The sequence below is a fragment of the Symphalangus syndactylus genome, chromosome 9 (assembly GCF_028878055.3).
Source record: "Symphalangus syndactylus isolate Jambi chromosome 9, NHGRI_mSymSyn1-v2.1_pri, whole genome shotgun sequence".
Taxonomy (NCBI): Eukaryota; Metazoa; Chordata; class Mammalia; order Primates; family Hylobatidae; genus Symphalangus; species Symphalangus syndactylus.
In genome coordinates, this window is record NC_072431.2 from 17558125 (window position 1) to 17583236 (window position 25112).

Below are 25112 nucleotides of genomic sequence, written 5' to 3' on the forward strand. Positions count from 1 at the left end.
ACAAAAACTCTTTTGATTCCCAAGCCCAGCTACTAAAATATGAATTTGAGTTATTCAATGTTCAGCTACTTGTTGAAAGCCATCTTCCTAATAACTCACAATTTGGCTATTTTATAGCTCCCAGTGATGAATTTATGATAATAATGATATGTCTGGAAAGGCCCCATATGAGATATGGTCAAGAATATGAAATAAAGAGTACATTTATCAAAGACTCTTTTTAAACCAAGACATGCATATATTTACATACATACTGCATATATCTGTGCAAAAGTCAACATGCCAAACAGGTCACTTTTCCAGCTTTTGCACCAGCTGTAGTAAATATAAGACTTCAGATCCCTTGGGATAAAATCACTCTGTGGTCAGATGCAGACTGAAGGGCCTTTTGTAGGAATGACTGTAAACAACTCAGCTAAGGAGAATTGTGATATTACAATGACATATCTCATGTATCACACAAAATTCACTTGGTGATTTGAACATTTCCCTACGCCATTGCCCCCCTTCTTGGTGACTTTGCTGCTTTTCACAGAAGTTAATTGTATTGACCAAATGGGCTCTACAAATATGCGTGCAACAAGAGCCCCCGAGAGAGCAAATGCACTAATTTCTCCTTCCAAGTCTGCAAAGCCAAGCAAAACAAAATCTGCATTGGCCCTCCAATTGGCCATGTACTCCAGCCTCTAGGAAAATGCCCTCATTTGTCCAATAAAATGGACAATATTTGAGAATATGTATTCTGCCAAATAGGCTGTCCAAGAAGAAGTACCTGTTATTTTTAAAAAATCGTACATGCCCCTTTTCTAGGAAAGATCCTGTTAGGAAACCTAATAGCATCACTTTTTGTTATGACAAAGCAATGTCTTGTCCAGCCCTTGCCTATACAAGGTAGCTGGGAGACATGGGCTCCTAGAGAGGAGCAGCGATACCATGAATCTCGAAACTAGCTAGGATTTTTTCCTTTTAATTCTTTGGCATCTTCCCTTAATGTCATTCTTAAATTTGGAAACAGCCTGGCAAAAAAGAGGATTAAAAATTTCCTAGTGAGAAACAATAAAATATGGTCTCCAGAGGGCCAGCTGGCTGTTCTTGTGTCAAACATTGGTACCATGTGAGAGACTGTAGGTCTTTGGACTCTTGAGAATTGAAACCGAAAAGCATTTGGTCACTGCAGCTACTATAACCAAATGCATGCCGACTGTGTACGGTTCTTCTCTTTTCTTGAACTCATTTATTTCAGTTACTTTTTTTGATATGGCTAGACATTTAAACAGCTGTTAAATGTCCCCTGGTGCTCTCACATGAAAAGCCTAGGAGACTGGAAACCCAACAGTAAATGTAGGTTTCTGGAACAAACTACGTAACGTGATCTGCTGATATCTGATCAATTCTTTTGACAAGGGACTGCTGAACACTAGTTCTGACAGCAAATGTAGCTGAGTTTTATAGAAGAAAAAAAAAGTGAATTACTTGGAAGATTGCATAGAGTAAGTAATAAAAACCTGGACATCTGGATTTTAGCTTTCCCAGTCAAAAGAGTTTGGGACTAGTATTTTTTTTTTCCACTTTTGGCTTCCATGGTGGAAGTCTGAGATAAATGAATAAAATATTTGATCAGTTACCCTATACAAATATATTTAAAATTATAATGAAGGGAGATGAAATGGAAACATCATCAGTGAGTCTCTCTCTCCTAGAATCTGTATGCAATTTTCCTTTCTTTCTTTCTTTCTTTCTTTCTTTCTTTCTTTCTTTCTTTCTTTCTTTCTTTCTTTTTTTCTTTTTCTTTTTTTTGAGACAGAGTCTCGATCTGTCACCCAGGCTGGAGTGCAGTGGCATGATCTTGGCTCACTGCAACCTCTGCCTCCCGGGTTCTAGTGATTCTCCTGCCTCAGCCTCCCTAGTAGCTGGGATTACGGGCATGCACCACCAAGCCCAGCTAATTTTTGTATTTTTAGTAGAGATGGGGTTTCACCATGTTGACCAGGCTGGTCTTGAACTTCTGACCTCAGGTCATCCGCCCAACTTGGCCTCCCAAAGTGCTGGGATTACAGGCGTGAGCCATCGCACCCGGCCCATTCTTCCTTTTTTATGCCCAACAAGAACAATGGTGTTTGCATAGCACTCTATGAAATGGTTTCACACATTATTTTGAGCCTTAAAATAACTTTATAAGCAGGGAAATTAGATATTATTATCTCCATTTTACAGATGAGAAAACTGTGGCTCATCAGAGATTCAGCAATTTATACAACAAAGCCACAACTAGCACCCATGGCACTTTTGTGTGAATAATGAAAAGATGCCCCTTCTCCTGACCGATGCCTCCCCGGGGCTTCTCTTAGCAAATGAGGGGCAAGCTGGATTCCAGCCTCCAGGCATCCTTGGTTGGGCATCTTTGTCTATGCACAAGCTACTGTGTGTTACAGCTCTAGTCACACAGCCAATAAGTGCTAGAATTGGACCTAAACCCAGACCTTCTGCCTCTGGATCCTGCCTTTGTGCCTCCCTTTCTAAGGTTACACAACATTTCCTTTTTCCCTCCTTCCTCTCTTTTAGAAGATATTCCTTTCTCCCTCCGTCCTCTCCTATTTAGAAGATATTAGAGCCCATTAACAAGAGTTACCTGTTATTTACTCTTCACTGGTTTTATTCTTCTCTTGGTTGTCTATAGTACTGCCTCTTGTCCTGGAATTGGAGGTTCAGCACTAAATACCTTTTTTCCAGCATCTGTTTTGGAGATTGGGGCTTTATTTCATTTTGTTCTTCTGTCTTGTGTGTGCATGTTTTAATTGTTGTGTTTGTTTTTGACGCAGATTTTCTGGAAAACACATAAGCATTCTACCTAGAGGAAAATTCTAGAAAATTGTCCTTTCCTATTGCAGAAATTCTTAACAGATAGTGATTAAGTTAAGTGACATACAGTCACCTTTTGATAAGTTTTCTAGATTTCATTTGACCCTTTCAGAATAACCTAGTCATTTCTTTGTCTTTGTCTTTCTTTTCTTCTTTTTCTTCTTTTTTTTTTTTTTTTATTTGAGACAGGGTCTCACTCTGTTGCTCAGGCTGGAGTACAGTTGTTCAATCATAGCTCACTACAGCCTTGAACTCTTAGGCTCAAGTGGTCCTCCCACTTCAGCTCCCAAGCAGCTGGGACTGTGAGTGCACATCTAGCCATTTCTGATCTCAGCTTTTAGATTTAGAAGACTGTGTCAATTGCCAATGTTTTTTAAAATAGGGAAAAGACGAATAAAAAATAATTTTTGTTTGTTAATAGTCCAGAATAGTGACTCTAAAAACATGAACATAGAGTTAAATGTTTCCAGCTATGTTGTTACCTGAAATTTAGCTTTTTAGAAACATTTTATTTGTGGTTCTGCTCCTTGAATTTCTTATATGCTCAATAAAGGAATTTAAGTAGACGTTTAAAAATGAAGTTCTCCTTTTACAATTCAAATTCTCTTAATTGTTATATGTGCAGATGTTTTAGTATCCACCTTTAAATCAGTAAAACAACCTTGCTTTTTGTTAAAGGAAAGAGTCGTTGTTGATGGGGCTTTGACATTTTATTTTGAAATTGTTAGGATGTGGTTTGTGGCTTCTGTAATTTCTTCTTCATGAATTGTCAACATCTAATCAAGAACTAAAGCTGTTTAGTAATGGAATATGGTGGGTTTCTGTAGGTTTCTCCATTCTCTTTATAACATTCAGCTGCATAGTGTAATGAATAGGATGTTTAACCCCATACACATGATAACTTGTTTTACAGTATTGATTGATTTAATTTTTCTAGACATTCGCTATTGCTGGATTGGGATCTGGACTAACAGAAGCCATTGTAGTTAACCCTTTTGAGGTAGTAAAAGTTGGCTTGCAAGCAAATCGGAACACATTTGCAGAGGTAACCATTTAATGTTTCTCTATTGTTAGGGGCATGTGAAAATTTATTTATTTATTTATTTATTTATTTATTTATTTATTTATTTATTTATTTATTTTGAGACAGAGTTTTGCTCTTGTTGCCCAGGCTGGAGTGCAATGGTGCAATCTCGGCTCACCACAACCTCCGTCTCCCAGGTTCAAGCTATTCTCCTGCCTCAGCCTCCCTAGCAGCTGGGATTACAGGCATGCACCACCACGCCCAGCTAATTTTGTATATTTTTTGTAGAGACAGGGTTTCTCCATGTCGGTCAGGCTGGTCTTGAACTCCTGACCTCAGGTGATCCACCCGCCTTGGCCTCCCAGAGTGCTGGGATTACAGGCATAAGCCACCATGCCTGGCCATAAAAACTTATTTTTAATGTGCATGTGAAACAATGGACCCAACTTTCATCCACTTATTAAAGCCATAGTAAATCACTGTTAAGGAAATAGCATAAGAAAAAATCAAATATCTCCTGCAAGTAAAGTGTTAACAAAAATGCACTGAGATCTAATGGACAAACACTTGTTTATTGTTTATTCATTTTTTATTTTAGAGCTCTAATATAATCTGAAGTGACTTATTTGGAAATATTCTCCCAGCTGCTGGCAAAACTTCTTTTCAATTGCTCTAGAATGGACTATAGCTAAACCGCTGAGGTGATAACATTATTTTGCTTTAAGAAAAAAAAAGTCATTTTTTTAAAACATGACCTCACTCCTTTCCCCACTACACCCACCACCCGCCCTGAAAGATTCTGATAATCTGTCAAACTTGTCTTTTGGTTGAATCTGAATGAGCACTTGGACAATGATGGGTCTTGACATTTCATCATTGGTACATGACGTTTCGTGCAGACAGCGTTCCTTGGTGTGTGCTGCCTTCACTTCCTTCCAGTTACCTAAGAATTCCCTTTCAACTGCCAAATCCAGCTGTTCTTATTTTATTCTTTTGGGTGCCAGGCACAAGGTAGGAGGAAAACAAGGGGATTGGCGTTCCAGATCCCTTCTTAGCATTTTAATTTAATTCCACACCAGGTAGCATGTGGTAGAAATTGGATTGGAGTATCTGCTGACCTGGATCTTTCTGTAGGAAAGTTTCCCTGCCTACTGCGTAAGGGTGGAATGGGTGGAGACCCCCTCACTCCTACCCCACTTCCTGCCTGCTGATGCTGCCTGAGAGCTTCCTGGCAGTTTCTCAGGCAGGGGTATGGGGAAGGAGGGGGGCCCTACTCACCCTTAGCTGCCAAGACCTGAGGGGACAGGGTTGGGCTGTTACAGCAGATGGTATCTACTCAGATGAAGTCAATCCTAATTCAGGAGGAATTTTTTTTACATTTCAAAAGATTGTCTTAATACAGTGATATATAGCATCTTATAAAAAGTTGAAAATCTCTGTATTCTAGTTTTTGTTTCTCTTTATTCTCTCTTGAATAAAGGAAAAATATGGTGAGGAATAGGGGGAGGGGAAAAGAAACATTTTTTAAATGGCTTATTAATATGGAGCATTTAAAACAGTTCCCATGGAATCTGCTTAAGGAAAACTTGGTTTGTTGGACTGGGAGAGTTATCAGTTAGAAGAAAATTGCAGAGATCCCTGTCCGGTGTTCCATCTTACCGCTTGGGAAGCTTGTCTTGAAGCAGCAGTGAGTAGGCAAAGGAATAAACAGGACTTGAGTTGCAATTCTTTATCTAGGCAGCATGTAACCACAAGGACTCAAATGGGACAGAGCATCAAGGGGTACTCGCAGGAATGAAAATCGTGAGGTATCAGGGCACTTCGGCTCATGCTAATGTTCTTTTTCCCTCCATTGCCCTCAAGGAGGCTCTGCGCTGAGGCCAAGTAAGAGCTGCTAACGTTTTGCATGTGCTAATGACTTGCTAGAATGCAATAAACACCCTTCCTGCCCGACAGAAGAATGTGCTGCATGTGTACATGCTTCCAGTTCATCACTTACACAAATGCAGTCGGTGTCAATTATGTATATTTAGCCAGTTTTTAAAGCAGGGGCCAGGGGATAGTGGGAGCTTGTTTGGGGTCATTTCTTTTGCATTATCCACTGAACTGGACATTATCAGGTATTTACTTAGAAGAAAATCAATTGGATGCATTATAAAATATTTTAAAAGTGACTTTATTTAGAATTTAGCAAAGTAGTGATTACATAGGTAACATGCATCAGCATTTATTTACAGCAACTAGCAGAATTCAGTAGCTGAAATGAGGTGGTGTTTGTTTTGATGTGGCACATTATGGGCAATGTTCATCAAATTGAAGCAATAGGTGCTTTTACTCAACAGACAGTAATGGGATTGTGCCTATTGTAGAAAATGTCTGAGAAAAAGAAAGAGATGACGTGATAAGAATAGAACATTTGGATCTAGTTATTTAGAAAATAATTGCTGATCATTTTTGCTAGTATCTTATAGGTCTTTTATCTAGGACTCCTCAATAATGCCGAAGCCTTCTTCATTGACTAGCTCCTTCTTTTATCCAACAAGGGGATAGATACCCTTTAGTTAACCTGTGCCTGTGTTGATTTAACTCAAATATTAGGTATGCTCACCTCAGCATGTGTATGGCCAGGAATACTTCTTGCTTTCTTCACTCTAAGGCTTTGTGGGTTGTTCAGTATAAAAGGGAGATGTGGAGGAAGAGGAGGAAGAGAAGTGGAAGAAGAAAAGAATTAATTTAATGTCCACTGCCTTTAAAGATTTGACTTAAAAAAATTAATCCAAGCATAAAAGTAATGCATATCTATGTTATAAAGCACCAAAGTATATATGTATTTCTTAAATATGCATGTATAAGTGCACTAAAAATGATCTAGACTCTAGAGCAGTGCTATCTAATAGAAATATGTGAGCCACATTTTTAGTAGCTACATTTAAAAAATAAAAAGAAACAGGTGAAATTAATTTAATAATATATTTTATTTAACCCAGTATATTCATTTTTCTTGCCTATTTTTAGAGCAATTTTAGGTGCACAGCAAAACTGAGCAAGAGGTAGAGACTTCCTATGAACCCCATGCCCTCACACATGCATCATCTTCCCCATATCAACATCCCCCATGAGAGCAGTCCATTTGTTTTAATTGATGAACCTATATTAACATGTCATTATCACCCAAGTCCGTAGTTAGTTTACATTAGGGCTCACTCTTGGTGCTGTACCTTCTATGAGTTTGAACAAATGTATAATGACATATATTCACCATTATAGTATCATACAGAGTAATTTCACTGCCCTGAAAATCCTCTGTGTTCTGCCTATTCATCCCTCCCCACCCCACTTAATCCCTGGCAACCACTCATCTTTTTACTGTCTCTATAATTTCTCATTTCAATGTGTAATTGACATAAAAATTATATGAGATATTTGCATTCTTCTTTTATACTAAATTTTAAAATCTGGTGTATATTTTATGCTAACAGCACATCTCAACTAGGACATTTCAGGTGCTCAATGGCCACATGGGTAGTAACTTCCAACATGTGGGTAGTAACTTTCATATAGGGTAGTTCAGGTCTACAGGAATTCATACTAAAATTCATACCTCTGGAGAGGAGATTGGAATAGAGGAGGAGAAGGTGAGAGTTTCAGCGAAGGGCTTTGTGATGTTGAATGTTTTAACATGAGAATGCATTCATGCTTTGTCTGTGAACATTTACTTTCAAAAGTAATGCATGCTCATCGTAGAAAATTTAGAAAATATAGAACAGTTTAAAGAAAAGTATGTTATCCAAAAGAAATGCTTCTAATGGCCTGCCAAGATCAAGCCCTGCCTTCAGGGAAGACCTTCTCAGCTGATTAGGTGGGAATGACTTGCTGGCCCATCTTGGAGCTCAACCTTGCATAATTTAGGTGCCATGATTTCATTTATAGGAGCAGAACCCATATTTTTTCCTACTCTGTAATTTCTAACAGAGTTTAAACTTTGTCTGCCAATTACTGAAGAGCATATACAATCAGAGCTGTGTAGAACAGGAAGAGCAATCTTGTGGGGAGAGACACACTGAAGTTCTCATTACACTTTTTACCATTATCCAACAGTGTGGCCTTGAATAGCGTACCTGCAGTTCCCTCATTGGTAAAACGGTAGTGATCAGTCCATCTCCTTACAGCAAGCCATCTGTGTAGTGGTTGGAAGCACAAGACCTGGAGGGAGATCTCAGTTATTGACTATGTGACAGCCTCACATTTCCTACCCTGACCCTAGCCCAGTTTCCTCATTTGTTAGGAAAAAATAATAGTAATAGTCATGTCAAACAGTCAAATGAGTGTTAAATGAGACTATATAAAGCTGTCAGTATGGCCTGGCATGCAGTGATGGTTCAGTAAATGTTAGTCATTATTATTACAACATGATTGTTATGAGAATTTTAATGTGTTAATATATGCAAAGGTCTTAACACAGAGCCTGGCAAATGGTAGGCATTCAACCTATGGTAACTATTTCTAGATGCAAGGTGATCTTACAAATCCATAAGTTTAAGTAGAGACAGATTTATTTTGAGATATTGTCCCAATAAATATTGAGCAGTCACAGCTGACTCCAGTTGTGGGCACCAACACAGCTCACTGAGCAAGGGTCTTCTCCCTCAGTGTGCCTTAGGTCATTATCAGATGCTACTGCCATCCATTCAGCCTGAATTCCTTATCAAGGCTTATGGACTGGCAGCCTGCTTACAGTGCCTGTTGATAAGGTCTTTAAACTCAGATAAGGGCCCATTATCATAAATAGCAGTAGCTGGATATCTGTTTACTGTAAATAACTAGCACTTAGCAGCAGAAGTTAGAGATGAAACTAAAAACATTTGAGGCCACTTTGGGATGAATTCTACCACAATCAAGAGATTTCTTCCTCTGGAATAGCTGTATAAAGTTAACATGAATTCTCGATTAAGCCTTCTTAATCACTTCACATGGAAGGTTATGAACTAAGCTCATTTTCAGCCTTTTCAGTCAGCTCCTAGTTGTGGTGGAACACCAAATGGATGGGCCACATGCAGAATGGCCAACTGGCTTGACAACACCTTTAAGAAAAGCAGAGCAGGTACCCCGTAGATGCTTATTTTACAGATAGGTAGCTCTTGTCCTGCCAATTGGGAGAATTTCTCAGGCAACATGTCTGCTGTTCAACCTGTCTACCCTAATGTCTTGGACATAAACCACCATGGTGTCCTACACAGCATATTTTGGATTTTCCTATTTCTTCAGCCTAAAGTGGTGAGTCCATGGGGTCTTTTAGACATGAAATTTCCAAACAACTTCCAGCAAGAAGTTGCTGCAGCTGAGAGGGGCACTGCAGCAGAGGACAGCCGAGGACAACAGTAGCCAATATGATACTTAATATAATACCGAAAGTCTTCTGGGTAAGGGGAGAGATAGCGATGGAACAAAGGAACTGCTACAGTTCCAGTTGCAGAGAGCATGGTCTAGAAGAAGGTGTGGGCTGTGGGTGGATGTCCCTTTGGCCATGTGGGGTGGGCCTGGCTGGCAGAGGGCCAGAATGGTGCCCTCTGAAGCACAGGGTCCAGAGCAAGGGCCCCTGTAGCCGGGATCCAAGTGCAGCGCTGGCATAGAGCTGAAGTTCCTTTTGTTACGTTCATGGCAGCCAAATAATAGGAACTGGAGTCCCGGAGCTGCAAGTGGAGTTCCCATCAAGAATGACAGGTACTGTGCACACTCCAGCTGCCCTGGGCTCTCCTCTCTGATCCTCTACCCAGTCAGAAGTATGTTACCCACGAAATATGCCTCCCACCCAGTTTAGCCATAAACTGTTTTTAAAAAATGTGAATTTAAAATATGGTGAATTTAGTTCCTGACCCTGCCCTCATATACTTCCTACTTACTTATGTATAAAATATTTTAATAGGTGTGCTTGTCTTGCCTACACTTCTTAAATTACCACCGTATTAGTCAAAGACTATAATCCTTGCCACACTTCCTCCAATTCTAATACCAGAGTCTTGGCCAGTATCTTAAACTTCACAGTGAATAAAGAAAACCAGTCTGTAATTTAAATATGCTTGACCTTCTGTGGGGAGCAAAGTAATCATAGCTTTGTCGTGCTCTGGTTTGGTTCACTGGGTGTAAAAACATGTGTGGATAAAATTGGGATAGACCCAAATTTCCCCCGATCCTTCAAACTAAACCCAGGCAAAGAGTTGTTCTGATCTGTTGTCTCTTTGGCTTGGGACTAAGCTTGCCAAAGGATTTCCCTGTTGGAGATGGTTTGCACCCCCAGTCTTGCCAATGTGACTTTGTAGCTTGCTGCCCTTACAGGACCTCCCCAAACTGGGTGCATTGGTTTTTATCTGTATATTTATAAGAACTAGCTGAAGCCAGCATCGTCCTGATACCAAAGCCTGGCAGAGATATAACCAAAAAAGAGAATTTCAGACCAATATCCTTGATGAACATTGATGCAAAAATCCTCAATAAAATACTGGCAAACCGAATCCAGCAGCACATCAAAAAGCTTATCCACCATAATCAAGTGGGCTTCATCCCTGGGATGCAAGGCTGGTTCAACATACGCAAATCAATAAATGTAATCCAGCATATAAACAGAACCAAAGACAGAAACCACATGATTATCTCAATAGATGCAGAAAAGGCCTTTGACAAAATTCAACAACCTTCATGCTAAAAACTCTCAATAAATTAGGTATTGATGGGACGTATCTCAAAATAATAAGAGCTATCTACGACAAACCCACAGCCAATATCATAATGAATGGGCAAAAACTGGAAGCATTCCCTCTGAAAACTGGCACAAGACAGGGATGCCCTCTCTCACCGCTCCTGTTCAACATAGTGCTGGAAGTTCTGACCAGAGCAATCAGGCAGGAGAAGGAAATAAAGGGTATTCAATTAGGAAAAGAGGAAGTCAAATTGTCCCTGTTTGCAAATGACATGATTGTATATCTAGGAAACCCCACTGTCTCAGCCCAAAATCTCCTTAAGCTGATTAGCAACTTCAGCAAAGTCTCAGGATACAAAATCAATGTACAAAAATCACAAGCATTCGTGTATACCAATCACAGACAAACAGAGAGCCAAATCATGAGTGAACTCCCATTCACAATTGCTTCAAAGAGAATAAAATACCTAGGAATCCAACTTACAAGGGATGTGAAAGACCTCTTCAAGGAGAACTACAAACCACTGCTCAATGAAATAAAAGAGGATACAAACAAATGGAAGAACATTCCATGCTCATGGGTTGGAAGAATCAATATCGTGAAAATGGCCATACTGCCCAAGGTAATTTATGGATTCAATGCCATCCCCATCAAGCTACCAATGACTTTCTTCACAGAATTGGAGAAAACTACTTTAAAGTTCATATGGAACCAAAAAAGAGCCCGCATCGCCAAGTCAATCCTGAGCCAAAAGAACAAAGCTGGAGGCATCACGCTACCTGACTTGAAACTATACTACAAGGCTACAGTAACCAAAACAGCATGGTACTGGTACCACAACAGAGACATAGATCAATGGAACAGAACAGAGCCCTCAGAAATGATGCCACATATCTACAACTATCTGATCTTTGACAAACCTGACAAAAACAAGAAATGGGGAAAGGATTCCCTATTTAATAAATGGTGCTGGGAAAACTGGCTAGCCATATGTAGAAAGCTGAAACTGGATCCCTTCCTTACACCTTATACCAAAATTAATTCAAGATGGATTAAAGACTTAAATGTTAGACCTAAAACCATTAAAATCCTACAAAAAAGCCTAGGCAATACCATTCAGGACATAGGCGTGGGCAAGGACTTCATGTCTAAAACACCAAAAGCAATGGCAACAAAAGCCAAAATTGACAAATGGGATCTAATTAAACTAAAGAGCTTCTGCACAGCAAAAGAAACTACCATCAGAGTGAACAGGCAACCTACAGAATGGGAGAAAATTTTTGCAACCTACTCATCTGACAAAGGGCTAATATCCAGAATCTACAATGAACTCAAACAAATTTACAAGAAAAAAACAACCCCATCAAAAAGTGGGCAAAGGACATGAACAGACACTTCTCAAAAGAAGACATTTATGCAGCCAAAAAACACATGAAGAAATGCTCATCATCACTGGCCATCAGAGAAATGCAAATCAAAACCACAGTGAGATACCATCTCACACCAGTTAGAATGGCCATCATTAAAAAATCAGGAAACAACAGGTGCTGGAGAGGATGTGGAGAAATAGGAACACTTTTACACTGTTGGTGGGACTGTAAACTAGTTCAACCATTGTGGAAGTCAGTGTGGCGATTCCTCAGGGATCTAGAACTAGAAATACCATTTGACCCAGCCATCCCATTACTGGGTATATACCCAAAGGACTATAAATCATGCTACTATAAAGACACATGCACACATATGTTTATTGCGGCACTATTCACAATAGCAAAGAGTTGGAACCAACCCAAATGTCCAACAACGATAGACTGGATTAAGTAAATGTGGCACATATACACCATGGAATACTATGCAGCCATAAAAAATGATGAGTTCATGTCCTTTGTAGGGACATGGATGAAGCTGGAAACCATCATTCTCAGTAAACTATCACAAGGACAAAAAACCAAACACCACATGTTCTCACTCATAGGTGGTAATTGAACAATGAGAACTCATGGACACAGGAAGGGGAACATCACACTCCAGGGACTGTTGTGGGGTTGGGGGAGGGGGGAGGGATAGCATTAGGAGATATACCTAATGCTAAATGACGAGTTAATGGGTGCAGGAAATCAACATGGCACATGGATACATATGTAACAAACCTGCACATTGTGCACATGTACCCTAAAACCTAAAGTATAATAATAAAAATAAAAATAAACAAACAAACAAAAGAACTAGAAGTCCCCTATCAGTTGTGCTAAGGCAAGTGGTGTTTGGCTGGCATGCTCTCTGCTAGCCTGGAAAATGTGAAATTCTCCCCAGAAGCAAAATCTTGTATGAATTGTTTCCCAGTTTTCCTCTCCACTTTGAAATCTACTTCAAAGTTTTTATTTGGCTAACGGGTTATGTTTTCCTTCCCTTGAGGTCTGTAGGATTTGCCTCTGACGTGTGGCCGGGGCACAGTTTTCCTTCTACTCTGTCATTTTTTATCTACATTACATATGAACATAATCATTCTCACCCCAAATATGAACCTAAACTTATAGGAAATTGTAAAAGCCTGTTTTACCTCCATTTAGTCTTTAAAGATGTTCAGCCCAAAAAAGAAATAATTAGTGTTCTATCTTGCTCTGATTATAATTTTAAGGATCAACGAACAGATAGCAAATGTATAACTGATGGGAAAATCTTTAAAGAAAGATGATAGGGATTTTTTTAAAAATTAGCTCAGAGTTTGGTTCTAGTTTGGGATAACACCAATAAACATAGTTCTACACACTTTATCCTGGGAATTTAACAATCTAACAGAGACCAATTACATCATGTATGATATCACAAAGCTTAGTATGTTCTCCATAGAAAATCAACAAATGTTTAAACTTATTATATTACGCAGAGTCAACTTTATGTTGATAAAGTAAATTGAAGGGCTGTATTTTGTGATCATCTCTTTTGAGAGAGAGAGAAGTTGAGTTGTACAGAGAGTGAGCGTGTGGCTCTGTTTACAGATAGTGGGAGAAGCCAGCTTCAAGGGCATGTCAACATTCATGATGATGTATTGGGTTAAGTTCAAATTTTTCCTGCATTACTGTGTAAAACACTGCCTGGCAACAATTCAGCACAGAAATTATTTCTTTCCAGTCTATGATTCCTGTGGGCAGAAAAGAAAATTATGCATATGAATCCATTCCTATAGTTATCTTTCAATAATATCTAAAGCAGCAGCCAAGTGGTCTCTCTATTATCATTTACAGAAAATAGACTTGTCTTCCATTCAACTGTGCCAGGAACCCTAGATTTTTGTTTTCAGAATCAAGACTTTGAAGTAATGATAATAGCTACCATTTACAGAATATCTGCTATATATCAGACACTCTGCAAGTTGCCTTACGTGAGTTTTTCCCTTTATTTGATTTTTTAAAATATTTATATAATTTTGTAAATTATTAACATAATACTTTTTTAACAAATCAAGTAAGACAGAGCTATATAAAGAAAAATTAGTTGATTTTTGCCAACATCTCCCTCTAACCCTATCCCACTGGTTGCCACTGTGAACCCTTCCATTTTTCCTGATGCTCACACTCAGCTGATATTTCAAATCCTCTCTTTATAAGGTTGGTGGCTTTATCCACATTTTATAGGGTAGAGAAAATAAAGCCCAAAAAGTTAGCCCTAAGAAACTGAACATTAACATAGATGTCTCTTTCTAGTCAACCACACTGTTTTCATTGGGATAAAGAAATCTGGATAATTAAGAAGCTCAAGAGAAAAGCAAAAGAAAGTGTTTATGAGACCATGAAGAAGCAACGCCTCCTCTTTGTTGCCAGTCTTTCCTGAGTCATAACCCATGTGGCCACAGCACTGTCACCTTCCTTCCTCCCAACTCTGCCACTGGTGCAGGGGCAAGGCACAGCATCAGCGTCTCATCACCTGCAGGGTCCGTGCTCCTCCAGGGCTGGCTATTGAATAGCAATTTGATATTGACATAGCTTTGAGGTTCGGTATCTGGGAGGGGTTTTTGACAGCAAATTCTTCTCCACTCACCGGTTGTTTGCAAATAGACCCTATCATCCAACATACACTCTGGATAGATTCTAATTATATCTGGGTATCTTTTTTGTTCATAATCATGCCCTATTAAAACAAACTGTAATGATGAATTTGTGAAATATCTAAGCTAAAAGAACTATAAATGTGGACTTTTTAAGCCTGATTCTTCTCCTTTCACTTACATTTTGTTCTCAAATAAAAGGAAGGTTTTTCTTTGATTTTTAAATTTTTCAAATATATGAAAATGCTTCAAGACCTCATTTGAGTAATGAAAAGTATGGATGATCTTCATTTCCTGAAGAACAAGCATATTTTCCTACCTTGGTGGAGCAACTGGGTCCCCTCTTTTTAAACAAAGCAGTGTTTTTCTGAAGGCCCAGATATGGACACTCAGTCCATTGTGTAGTCTCATCCGGTTTGCTCTCCAGCCACGTGATGAAATCCGGTGCAACACCCGTATTCCATTGGCTTTCAAATGCAACCCGTTCACCTTTCCATAGGAATGCATGTGGAGCGTGCTTTCTTTTGACATGCTGTGCCTAGAACTCTTCTTTGGCCTTAGAGATGGAGGAAATCCACTGACACACCCAAGCCTGTACCCACTGGCCGTACTCTGACTGGTATTTACCCAGAGAACAATGCCTGCTGCCTAAAATCCTGCCTGTGATCTCATGAGCTAATCAGAGCCAGGTATGGTCAGCAGTGAGATGGAAGAACTCCAGAAAAAATAGTTCAGGCTGCCACAGGTCATCTCAGTGATTCGTTGGTAGTACTGGGCTCTCAGAAAGTAAGGATTCAGTGCCCCAGAGTGGTGCCTGGGAGCTTCATTTACCCCAAGGATCTTCTCTCTCTCTTTTCAACATTTTTTGTATTTTAAAATATATTTTATTAGATATATTTGAGGTTTACAACATGATGTTACAGGATACAGATAGATAGTAAAATGGTTACTATAGAAAAGCAGATTAACATATGTATCATCTCACATAGTGACTATTTTTGTGTGTGGCAAGAGCAGCTGAAATTTACTTATTTAACAAAAATCTCTAAACCAGTACAACCCGATTTTATTAACTCTAGTCCTCATGTTGGACATTAGATCTCTAGGCTTGTTCATCCTGCTGACGCTTTGCACCCTTCCACCTGCATCTCCCCACCTCTCCCCACTCCTCGCGTCACCCCTGGTAACCACTGTTTTATTCTATCTACGTGTATATTTGACCTTTTTTGTTTTGGATTCTACATAGAAGTGATCATATGATATTTTTCTTTCAGTGTTTGGTTTATTTCACTTAGGATCTGCTTATTTATTTATTTATTTATCATTTTTGAGACAGAGTCTCACTCTTGTCTCCCAGGCTGGAGTGCAGTGGCACGATCTCTACTCACTGCAACCTCCACCTCCCGGGTTCAAGGGATTCTTCTGCCTAAGCCTCCCAAGTAGCTGGGACTACAGGCCCGCGTCACCATGCCCAGCTACTTTTTGTATTATTAGTAGAGACAGGGTTTCACCATATTGGCCAGCTGGTCTCACACTCCTGACCTCGTGATCCACACTCCTTGGCCTCCCAAAGTGCTGGGATTACAGGCATGAGCCACTGTGCCCAGCCAAGGATCTGCTTTTTTAATTAAACCTTTTAATAACTTTTTAAACAGAAATTTGATGCCATTTTCCATAACCATTATAGAATACTCTCATAGGTAAATATAAAAATTATCAGCATATCTCTTCATGTAAAAATTAAAGCAAAAAATATTTGTTAACTCTCATCCCAATCCACTTATTCTTCCATGCTTTTCAGATTGGGTGCAGTCAATGAAGGTACAACCAGGAAAGTTAGAGTGCAATTTGGCCCACAATTGGTAACTAAATATGAAAATTGGAGTGAATCTAAATCATAAACGGAAACTGAGCTAGTGGGTGACCTGCTGGGTTAGATAGTATTGGAATCATTTGGCTGATGATGCTAATCAGTTACCATTTTGTTTTTAAATGGAAGCCCCATAATCAAATAAGTTTAGTAAAATTCCATGTGTTTACAGAGATCTAGTCAAAATGATTCTATATTTTCCTATTTAAGCATCCTAGTGGAAGTTATGTTTTGCCTTTCTAATTAAATATTTGCTTACATATGTGTGAAACAATGTCCCTGAATGAAGAAAGAAAACACACTATCATACTATTACTTCTTATTTTTATAGGCAATTGAGTTCTGGTTTTCTTTATCCCAAGGCCTCCATTTGCCAGAAAAATATATTTGTACTATTATGCATCTGTTACTTGTATCAGTTGGATTGTCAAACTCTGAAACTCTTATTACCTATGTACAATAAGAATGAGTGTGTAAAGAACAACATTGGATTAGATGCAGAATTCTGCTTAAGCCATTTATCAGCAGCATTTTATCTTAGGCATGTTGCTTAACAATCTTTGGTTTCCTCACCTGAAAAATGAGATATCCCAGCTGCCCACCTTACAAGGTTGCTGAGAGAAGCAATCAGATATGTTAGGATGGCAGAACCACCAAGAGTGTAAAAGTACAGATTTGGAGTCCAAGGAACCTCAGCTGGAACCCTGTTGTTACCACTTACTCTGTAATCTTGGGTGAGTCACTTAACTTCTAAGTCTTAGTTTCCTTATCTGCCAAATAGGGGTCATGATAAGACATATCTGACACAGTTATTGAGAGGATTAAATGATACCATAAAGTACTGAGCACGTATGATAATGGCTAAAGGTGTTGTTGAGCACTTCCTGTGTTCCAGCTACCTGATCACATATACGAATGTGTTCTCTAGGCTGGAAAGCCCTGTAGAGGGGGAAGCCCAATTCATGTGCTTTTCCATTGCCAGCCTTTCTTCCCATATGGCCTTGCTTCTACAGCCCACAGACTTGCCATATGCAGAGATCTTAGCCAGGGTACTCACTTTGAGGGATAAGGAAGAGGCCAATTTATAGGATTTACTGTTCCAGAGAGGAAAGCTCCTGGGTGAGGCACTATACCTGGAACAAGATCTCTACCCCAAGCATTGAATTTGGTTGGGTCTCAGAGGAAGCAGACCTGTTATCTTGCATTCTGCATGCATTTCTGGTGGACTTTATCACAAAGGTCTGGGACTCTGGGAAAAGGAAAAGACAGCCGGAAGGAATGAAGAAAAAAAAGAAGCTTTCTCTCCCTCAAATCAGATTCCACCTTTTGGTTGCCACTGCCTTCAACTAACAAAGAAATCACCTGTCATTTTATTGTTATAACTATTTTTATGATTGTCAGCATAATTGCCATTATCGTTAACACCTAAATGTATTGTGAATGCTTAGAATGGACTAAGTTGCTTACAATGGGCTAAGTTCATTGACTTCTTTCAACAATCTCAACAATCCTGTGAGGAAAATTTTTTTTTCTTTTTTTTTTTTTTGAGATAGGGTCTTGCCTTCACTCTGTCATCCAGGCTGGAGCCTGTCGCTATGCAGTGACGGGATAACAGTTCACTGCAGCCTCCCCTTCCAGGCCTCAAGTGATCCTCCTGCGTCAGCCTCCTGAGTCAGCCTCCTGAGTAACTGGGATCACAGGCTTGCCACAGCGCCTGGCTAATTTTTTAAATTTTTATAGAGACTGGGGTCTTACTGTGTTGCTCAGGCTGGTCTTGAACTCCTGGGCTCAAGCACTCCTCCTGCCTCCGCCTCCCAAAATGCTGAGATTACAGGTTTGAGCCACTGCAGAAGCCACCGACCTCAGGAAGATTCTATCATTATCCTTATTTAGAAATTAATAAAGTGAGAATTAATCGGAGAGGATAAAATACTTGCCAAAGTAGCAAGTGGTATTGCTGAGACTCAAACTTGGAACTGTCTAGCTCTGAGCTCCTATTTCCAGTTACTATGCTACTCTCCAATTAATTACTGACAACTAGAGTTTGAACTCAACAAAGCACTTGAGTTTAAAATGATGCATTACATTTGCTTAGACACACACAGCACCCAAGCCAGTGAAAATCAGGAAACAGACAATTAGCAAATGCCACTTGAATATCTGTCAGCTCTCACCAAGATCTAGAAGAAATCTTCTCTTTTCAAGATGACGAGAAAGATGCTATCCAAATTAATCCTTAGTTTAGTCATCCTAATTCTAATGACTTAGCAAACTAAGATTTTTAAACAATAGAAACATCTCTATACCCATGTTTTTAGGAAAAGCCATTGTTATTTGCACTTTATTTTAGAGCCATTGGTTTCTCTGCTGCTCTAAAACTTAGATGGCCTTGGAGCTCCTCCTCCCTCATGCCCTCAAGACCTCAGAGGAGTGAGGATGGAGAAAAGGTTTAGGCTGGGTGCAGGGAGAACCTGTGTTAGGCAGCCACCCTCAGGAAAGCTGTCCTCTCCTTCCCCCACCCCTAGACTGCCTTCCTTGAAGCAAGATAGCAGTACTTGGGCAGTTTACTCAGCACTTCCAGGGTCTTTCCAACAAAAATGAGTTTCTTCTCAGCTTGTCCTATCTCTTTTGAAAACCAAAAAATAATGATTTGGGGGTGAAAGTCAATGTGCTGAAACACAAAAAAATCTCATGTTGTCCAACAGTAAAATTTAACCTTCAGAAAATTTTTTGGTTTTCCTGTATGATATGTCTTATTGTTTTAAGATGTATTCTAACATGGTTTTTTCATATTACAAAGAAGAGTTTTCTTAAGCTTATTGTAATTGACTGTAATTAGTTCCCTTAAACTAATGGATGAAGTCGAGTGTAGAATTGTAGCTAGAGTCGTCAAAACATTTATCAGCAAAAACTATAGGATTTACTATATAAACAAGCTCATTTAAATGTTTCACATTAATTACATAGCTATTATAAATGCAGATTGGAAGAAAAGCCTTGATGGGATTTGTTCTATTCTATTTTGCTGATGTAGCCTTAATTGCACATGATAAGAAAATACTTTTAGTCTGAAAGTGTGCCAGACTGCCACAACCACTCTAACAACCTGCTTTAGCGAAATATCAAACAAATGTCATGTCAGTGTGTGCCTCATGGGTGGAAAAAAAAAACAAAACACTGAACAGTTTCCCCTGTTAACTATTCAGTGAAAATATGAGAGAGATATCTTTTGTACAGTACCTTCAAAAAAGAAACAACCACTCATACATTTTTTTAAAACCCATGTGAATTGTAATTGTATTGTAATGAATTGTAAATCTCAGGGTAAACAGCAGTGAGCTCTTCAGCCAGACTGGATTCTAGCAGTCAGGACCTTTCAGCCTTGGGTAATCAATCAGGGGACTGCAAAGGAGTAATTTCAAGGTGGTAACCGAGTACTCCCAACACCATTTATGTATAATTTATCACAGCAGTGATACACACACTGATTGCATATCTGCTTGAGGATGTGTACAATCAACAGCTATTTATTTATGGCCAATTTATAACATAGTGCCAGCTTCAACCATTGAAGCAATTGAATCAAGACTGTAACATTAGCTTTAGAAAAACATAATTAGAAAAGTAAATACACTGGACTCAGTAGCCAAATATAAATTCCTTTTGGATAATGTATAGTTATGGATTACCAAACTATCTATATGGTTAGTCTCCTTCATTAGTGTGAATAATCCAGAATTGGATCTAATTACTTACATGTTGAAAGTGATGATAGTTATTATATAACATCAGTTTCCCTAATCCTATCAAAATGGTTTGTTCTTTGCCAACAATCTTTTCCATAAAGCCCGTTTTTATGCGTGCAATTTTGTTTGCTTCTTGGGTTTGCTTATTTTAAAAAACACAGATCTAGGCATGATTATTCATATCTGGGGGGAAAAAAGTCCCTAATAATACTGGCTTGAAGGGAAGTTAATCCGGTAGTTTACTGTATTCCACAGTCCCAAAGATGATCATTCTGGCTTTGCTTCTCTCTTCTGCAGCAACCATCCACTATGGATTATGCAAGACAAATCATTAAGAAGGAAGGCTGGGGACTCCAGGGCCTCAACAAAGGATTAACTGCAACTTTGGGACGACATGGAGTTTTCAACATGGTTTATTTTGGCTTCTACCACAATGTCAAAAACATGATTCCTGTCAATAAGGTAACTATTTAATAAATTAAAATCCTGGAGGAAAAATCCTATCAGTGATGATAGTTCCATTTGTAGAATGTTTATCCTGTCCTGGTCACTGTGCTGGACACCTACATCTCTTATCTAATTTGATCCTTACGTCTGCATTGAGTTCTGTTATCCCTGTTTCAAATCCAGAAGTGGAGGCTTAGAGAGATCAAGGCAATTGCCCAGGCTCACATAGTAAACAGTAAAGTTGAGGACAGAACCCAAGTCTGACACCAAAATTTATCTTCTTGAAGAAGCTATTGTTACACCTGAGTGCTTTCCCTTATTACTAAAAGGAATTTCTGGAAACTATATTATTACTTAATTTTTATCTCAGGAGCATAACTTTCTCAAGAAGGTTGAAAGCTTTGTATTTTAAAAAACTTTTGAACTCACAAGGAAAAATTGTTGGCCTAAAATTTAAATTTCACCTGGATATTAATTTTTAATCTAGGTTAATTAGGGTAGTTAATCAATCAATTCTTCTAGAATCATTTGCTTTTGAGGCAAAATAACAATGATGATAATTATTATCATCGTCTTCAATATTATTATTTTGAAATGAGAGTTTATAGGCTGGGTGCAGTGGCTCATGCCTGTAACTCCAGCACTTTGAGAGGCAAAGGCAGGAGGATTGCTTGACGCCAGGAGTTTTGAAACCAGCCTGGGCAACACAATGGGACCTCTCTCTACAAAAAATTAAAAAATTAACCAGGTGTGATGGTGTGCACTTACAGTGAAGCTCCTCGGGAGCCTGAGGTGGGAGGAGCACTTGAGCTCAGGAGTTCAAGACTGCAGTGAGCTATGATTGCGCCACTGCACTCCAGCCTGGCGACAGAGTAAGACCCTGTTTCTTTCTTTTTGTTTTCTTTCTTTTTTTTCCTTTCTTTTTTTTCCCTGTTTCCCTTTTTTTTTTCCTTTCTTTTTTTTTCTTGGAGACAGAGTTTCACTCTTGTCACCCAGGCTGGAGTACAGTGGCGCAATCTCAGTTCACTGCAACCTCCGCCTCTGGGGTTCAAGCAATTCTCCTGCCTCAGCCTCCCGAGTAGCTGAGATTACAGGTGTCCGCCACCACACCCAGCTAATTTTTTTTTTGCATTTTGGCACCACGTTGGCCGGGCTGGTCTCAAACTCCTGACCTCAGGCGACCCACCTGCCTCGGCCTCCCAAAGTGCCAGGATTACAGGCGTGAGCCACCGTACCCAGCCAAGTAAGACCCTATTTCTAAATAATAATAATCATAATAATAACTGTTTTTAATCATAACTTACAGATGCGAACAGCCTTTTTCAACTTCTGCAATATAAAAGTAGCACAGGATGTGCCTTTAAGCCATAGTATCACAGAATTTTTCCCTACCATCAAATTGCTTGCTTGCAATTAAAATTGCAGTCCTGGATGTACCAGTTGGGGTAGCATTTTTCACGAGCAGGCAGTTTCCCTTAGGGGTCCAGTTCTTCATTTTTCTTAGTAGAAAAGTGCTGAAGGACTTTTTTAAAATCATAAAACTATTTCCAGTATGGCTAACCAGACTCTTCAGTAAAGTTCGTTGTGCCTGTCTTTGCCCAGCTATCCCCATTCTAGTAAAGGCCAGGACTTCTCTCAAATAACAGCTGAATCTACACCATGTGTTCCACATTAACCACCTGTTGGCATTGCTTCACTTCCCTAACCAAAGTTGTTAACCAGGTTTCACTGTATTTGGAAATCTCATTTATTGAGTAGAAGCTTATGTTTTTTTGGTCTGAAATCCCTGATTGGCCACAGTGTATACAGACCCCCCTAGTGACTGACAATTCCGACTCCAGGGACCCTCAGAGCTCTTCTCTTGTCAACATATAGAAAATGAGTGCAATAAACACTTTGGTTCTGGATGACACGAAGGAGCTCTCAATACACTGAGATTTTTCTAGAGGAACCTGCTAAATAATTTGTAAGGCCCAGAACAGAATGAACATGCAGAGCCCTTTGCTCAGAAATTATTAAGAATTTCAAGACAGTGACAGTAGAGCATTAAATCAATCATGGGGCTCATCTCTTCTAAATGCAGGCCCCACACGACAGCACTGTCACACACCCATGAAACCAACTCTGCTTTTCAGACTGTAAGACAACCACTCTACAAAAATACAAAAATTAGCCGGGCATCGTGGCACATGCCTGTAATCCCAGCTACTCGGGAGGCTGAGGCAGGAGAATTGCTTGAACTTGGGAGGTGGAGGTTGCAGTGAGCCGAGATGGCGCCACTGCACTCCAGCCTGGGCAACAGAGCGAGGCTCCATCTCAAAAAAAAAAAAAGATTAATCAGATATATGTATGGTCATATGCTAAAAAAGAAAATCCACAAGTACAAACTTTATTCTACAATTAATCAATACACTTAAGTTATTAAATGTTCTGAATTGTTTAAAAAAAAAAAAACAAAAACCTAAGCTGGCACAGTGACTCAAGCCTGTAATCCCAGCACTTCGGGAGGCTGAGTCAGGAGGATTGCTTGAGGCCATGAGTTGAGACAGGCCTGGAGAACATAGTGAGACCTCATCTCTACAAAAAACAAAATTAATGTTAGCCAGGTGTGATTGTGTACATCTGTAGTCCCAACTACTCTGCAGGCTGAGGCAAGAGGATTGCTTGAGGCTAAGAGTTCAAGACCACCAGCCTGAGCAACATAGTGAGACCCTGTCTCTACAAAATTTTAAAAATTAGCCAGGTGCTGTGGTGAGTGCCTGCGGTCCTAGCTGCCTGCAAGGCTGAGGTGGAAAGATTGCTTGAGCCTGGAAGGGCAAGACTGCAGTGAACCATGACCATGGCACTGCACTCCAGCCTGGGTGACAGGGCAAGATCTTGTTTTTAAAAAAAAAAAATGTTGGCATGTGTCTGCCCAATTTTTTCTAATGATATTCAGTGAAATGTCAACCAGCACTCTTCCAAACAAATTATCTATTAGATAGCACTTCCCAAATCTAGATTATACTAGGAAATAAGTCATTCATTTATTAATCAGGACCCTGAAAACTATCTTCTAAATCTTTAAATAAAAGATACATTTTCTTCATCATAGTTTTATAATTAATTTTTTATGTTGTTATAAGTTTTACCAAGCTGAGAAGCTGTGACTAGAATACCTCATTTCCTCACTCCCATCCAAAGTATCCTACAATAGGGAGTTTAGTGAAATATGATTTGTCATTGTTTTATTTTATTTTCATTTACTTAGTTTTTTTGAAACAGTGTTTCAGTGGAGCCTCCACCTCTTGGGCTCAAATGATCCTCCCACCTCAGACTCCTGAGTAGCTGGCACTACAGACATGCACCACTACACTCAGCTAATTTTTTTGTTTTTCTGTAGAAATTGGGATCTCCCTTTGTTGTCCAGGCTAGTCTTGAACTCCTGTGCTTCAGTCATCCTCCCACCTCAGCCTTCCAAAGTGCTAGGATTATGGGCATGAGCAACCATGCCTGGCTTTCATTATTTTAAAAAGTGAAAGTTGAATAAGTTCCACTGCAATCTTCTCTGTACAGTAGTGTTGCACCACTGAAGAATGCTAATGCATTGCTTTCTATATATTCGACTATTAACAATTTTAAATCACAGACTTCCTTTGACAGTGCTAAAATGTGCCATGTGGCTCAGAATTTCATTTACAAGCTTTAGCCTCCAAGCTAAAAGCACTGATTCCTTTGCCAAATGAATTCTCTATTAGATAGCACTTCCCATGCCCAGATTGTACTAGTAAATATATACTAGATTGTACTAGTAAATAAGTGATTCATTTTTTAATCAGGACCCCGATTTAATGATCTAGGCACTGGGGCTCCCTAGGTTGGGGGCTGGGAGGAATGCTGTGCATAAAATATGGGGTCAACAGGTCTGAGTGTGACTCCTGGCTTTCAGTCATCATTGAACCCATATTTATTGAGTGTCTAACATGTGCCAAGCCCTGTGCCAAGCACCAGGAGATGCAATAATGAGAAGCTGTCCCAGTGCTTACAAGGCAATGGAGGTAACGGACGAAAACAAGTAAACAAATTCACATTTAGGAGCAGTAAAGGAGAAATTCCCCCAGTATAAACCTGATGGTCAGGGAAGGCTTCCCTGAGGAAGTGGCATTTGAGCTGAAGAATGAGTTAGAAACTAGCAAGGCACAGCAAATGGGCAAAAGCATTCCAGACACATGGAACATCTAGCGCAAAGGCTCTAGGAGGGAGAGAGCTGGGTACCTTGGATAAAATGAAAAATAGCCCAAGTGATGGAAGCAAAAAGGTGAAGGCAAGAATGTGGCTAGAGAAACACAAGGGGATCAGATCATACTGGCCCTTGTAGGCCACACTAAGGATTCTTATCTTCATCTAAGATTCTTATCTTCATCATTTGGAAGCTGACAAATGATTT

At 39.5% G+C, this 25112-nt stretch overlaps 1 protein-coding gene across 3 annotated transcripts in view; it reads left to right on the forward strand.

Annotated features, from left to right (window-relative positions):
* The window catches only part of SLC25A21 (solute carrier family 25 member 21), a 516179-nt gene that overhangs the window by 455746 nt on the left and 35321 nt on the right, over positions 1 to 25112 (forward strand). For all 3 annotated transcript variants that reach the window (XM_055291500.2, XM_055291501.2, XM_055291502.2), the window contains 2 exons: positions 3797 to 3904; positions 20537 to 20701. In XM_055291500.2, coding sequence (XP_055147475.1) covers positions 3797 to 3904; positions 20537 to 20701 — 273 coding nt within the window. The remainder of the gene's footprint in view (positions 1 to 3796; positions 3905 to 20536; positions 20702 to 25112) is intronic.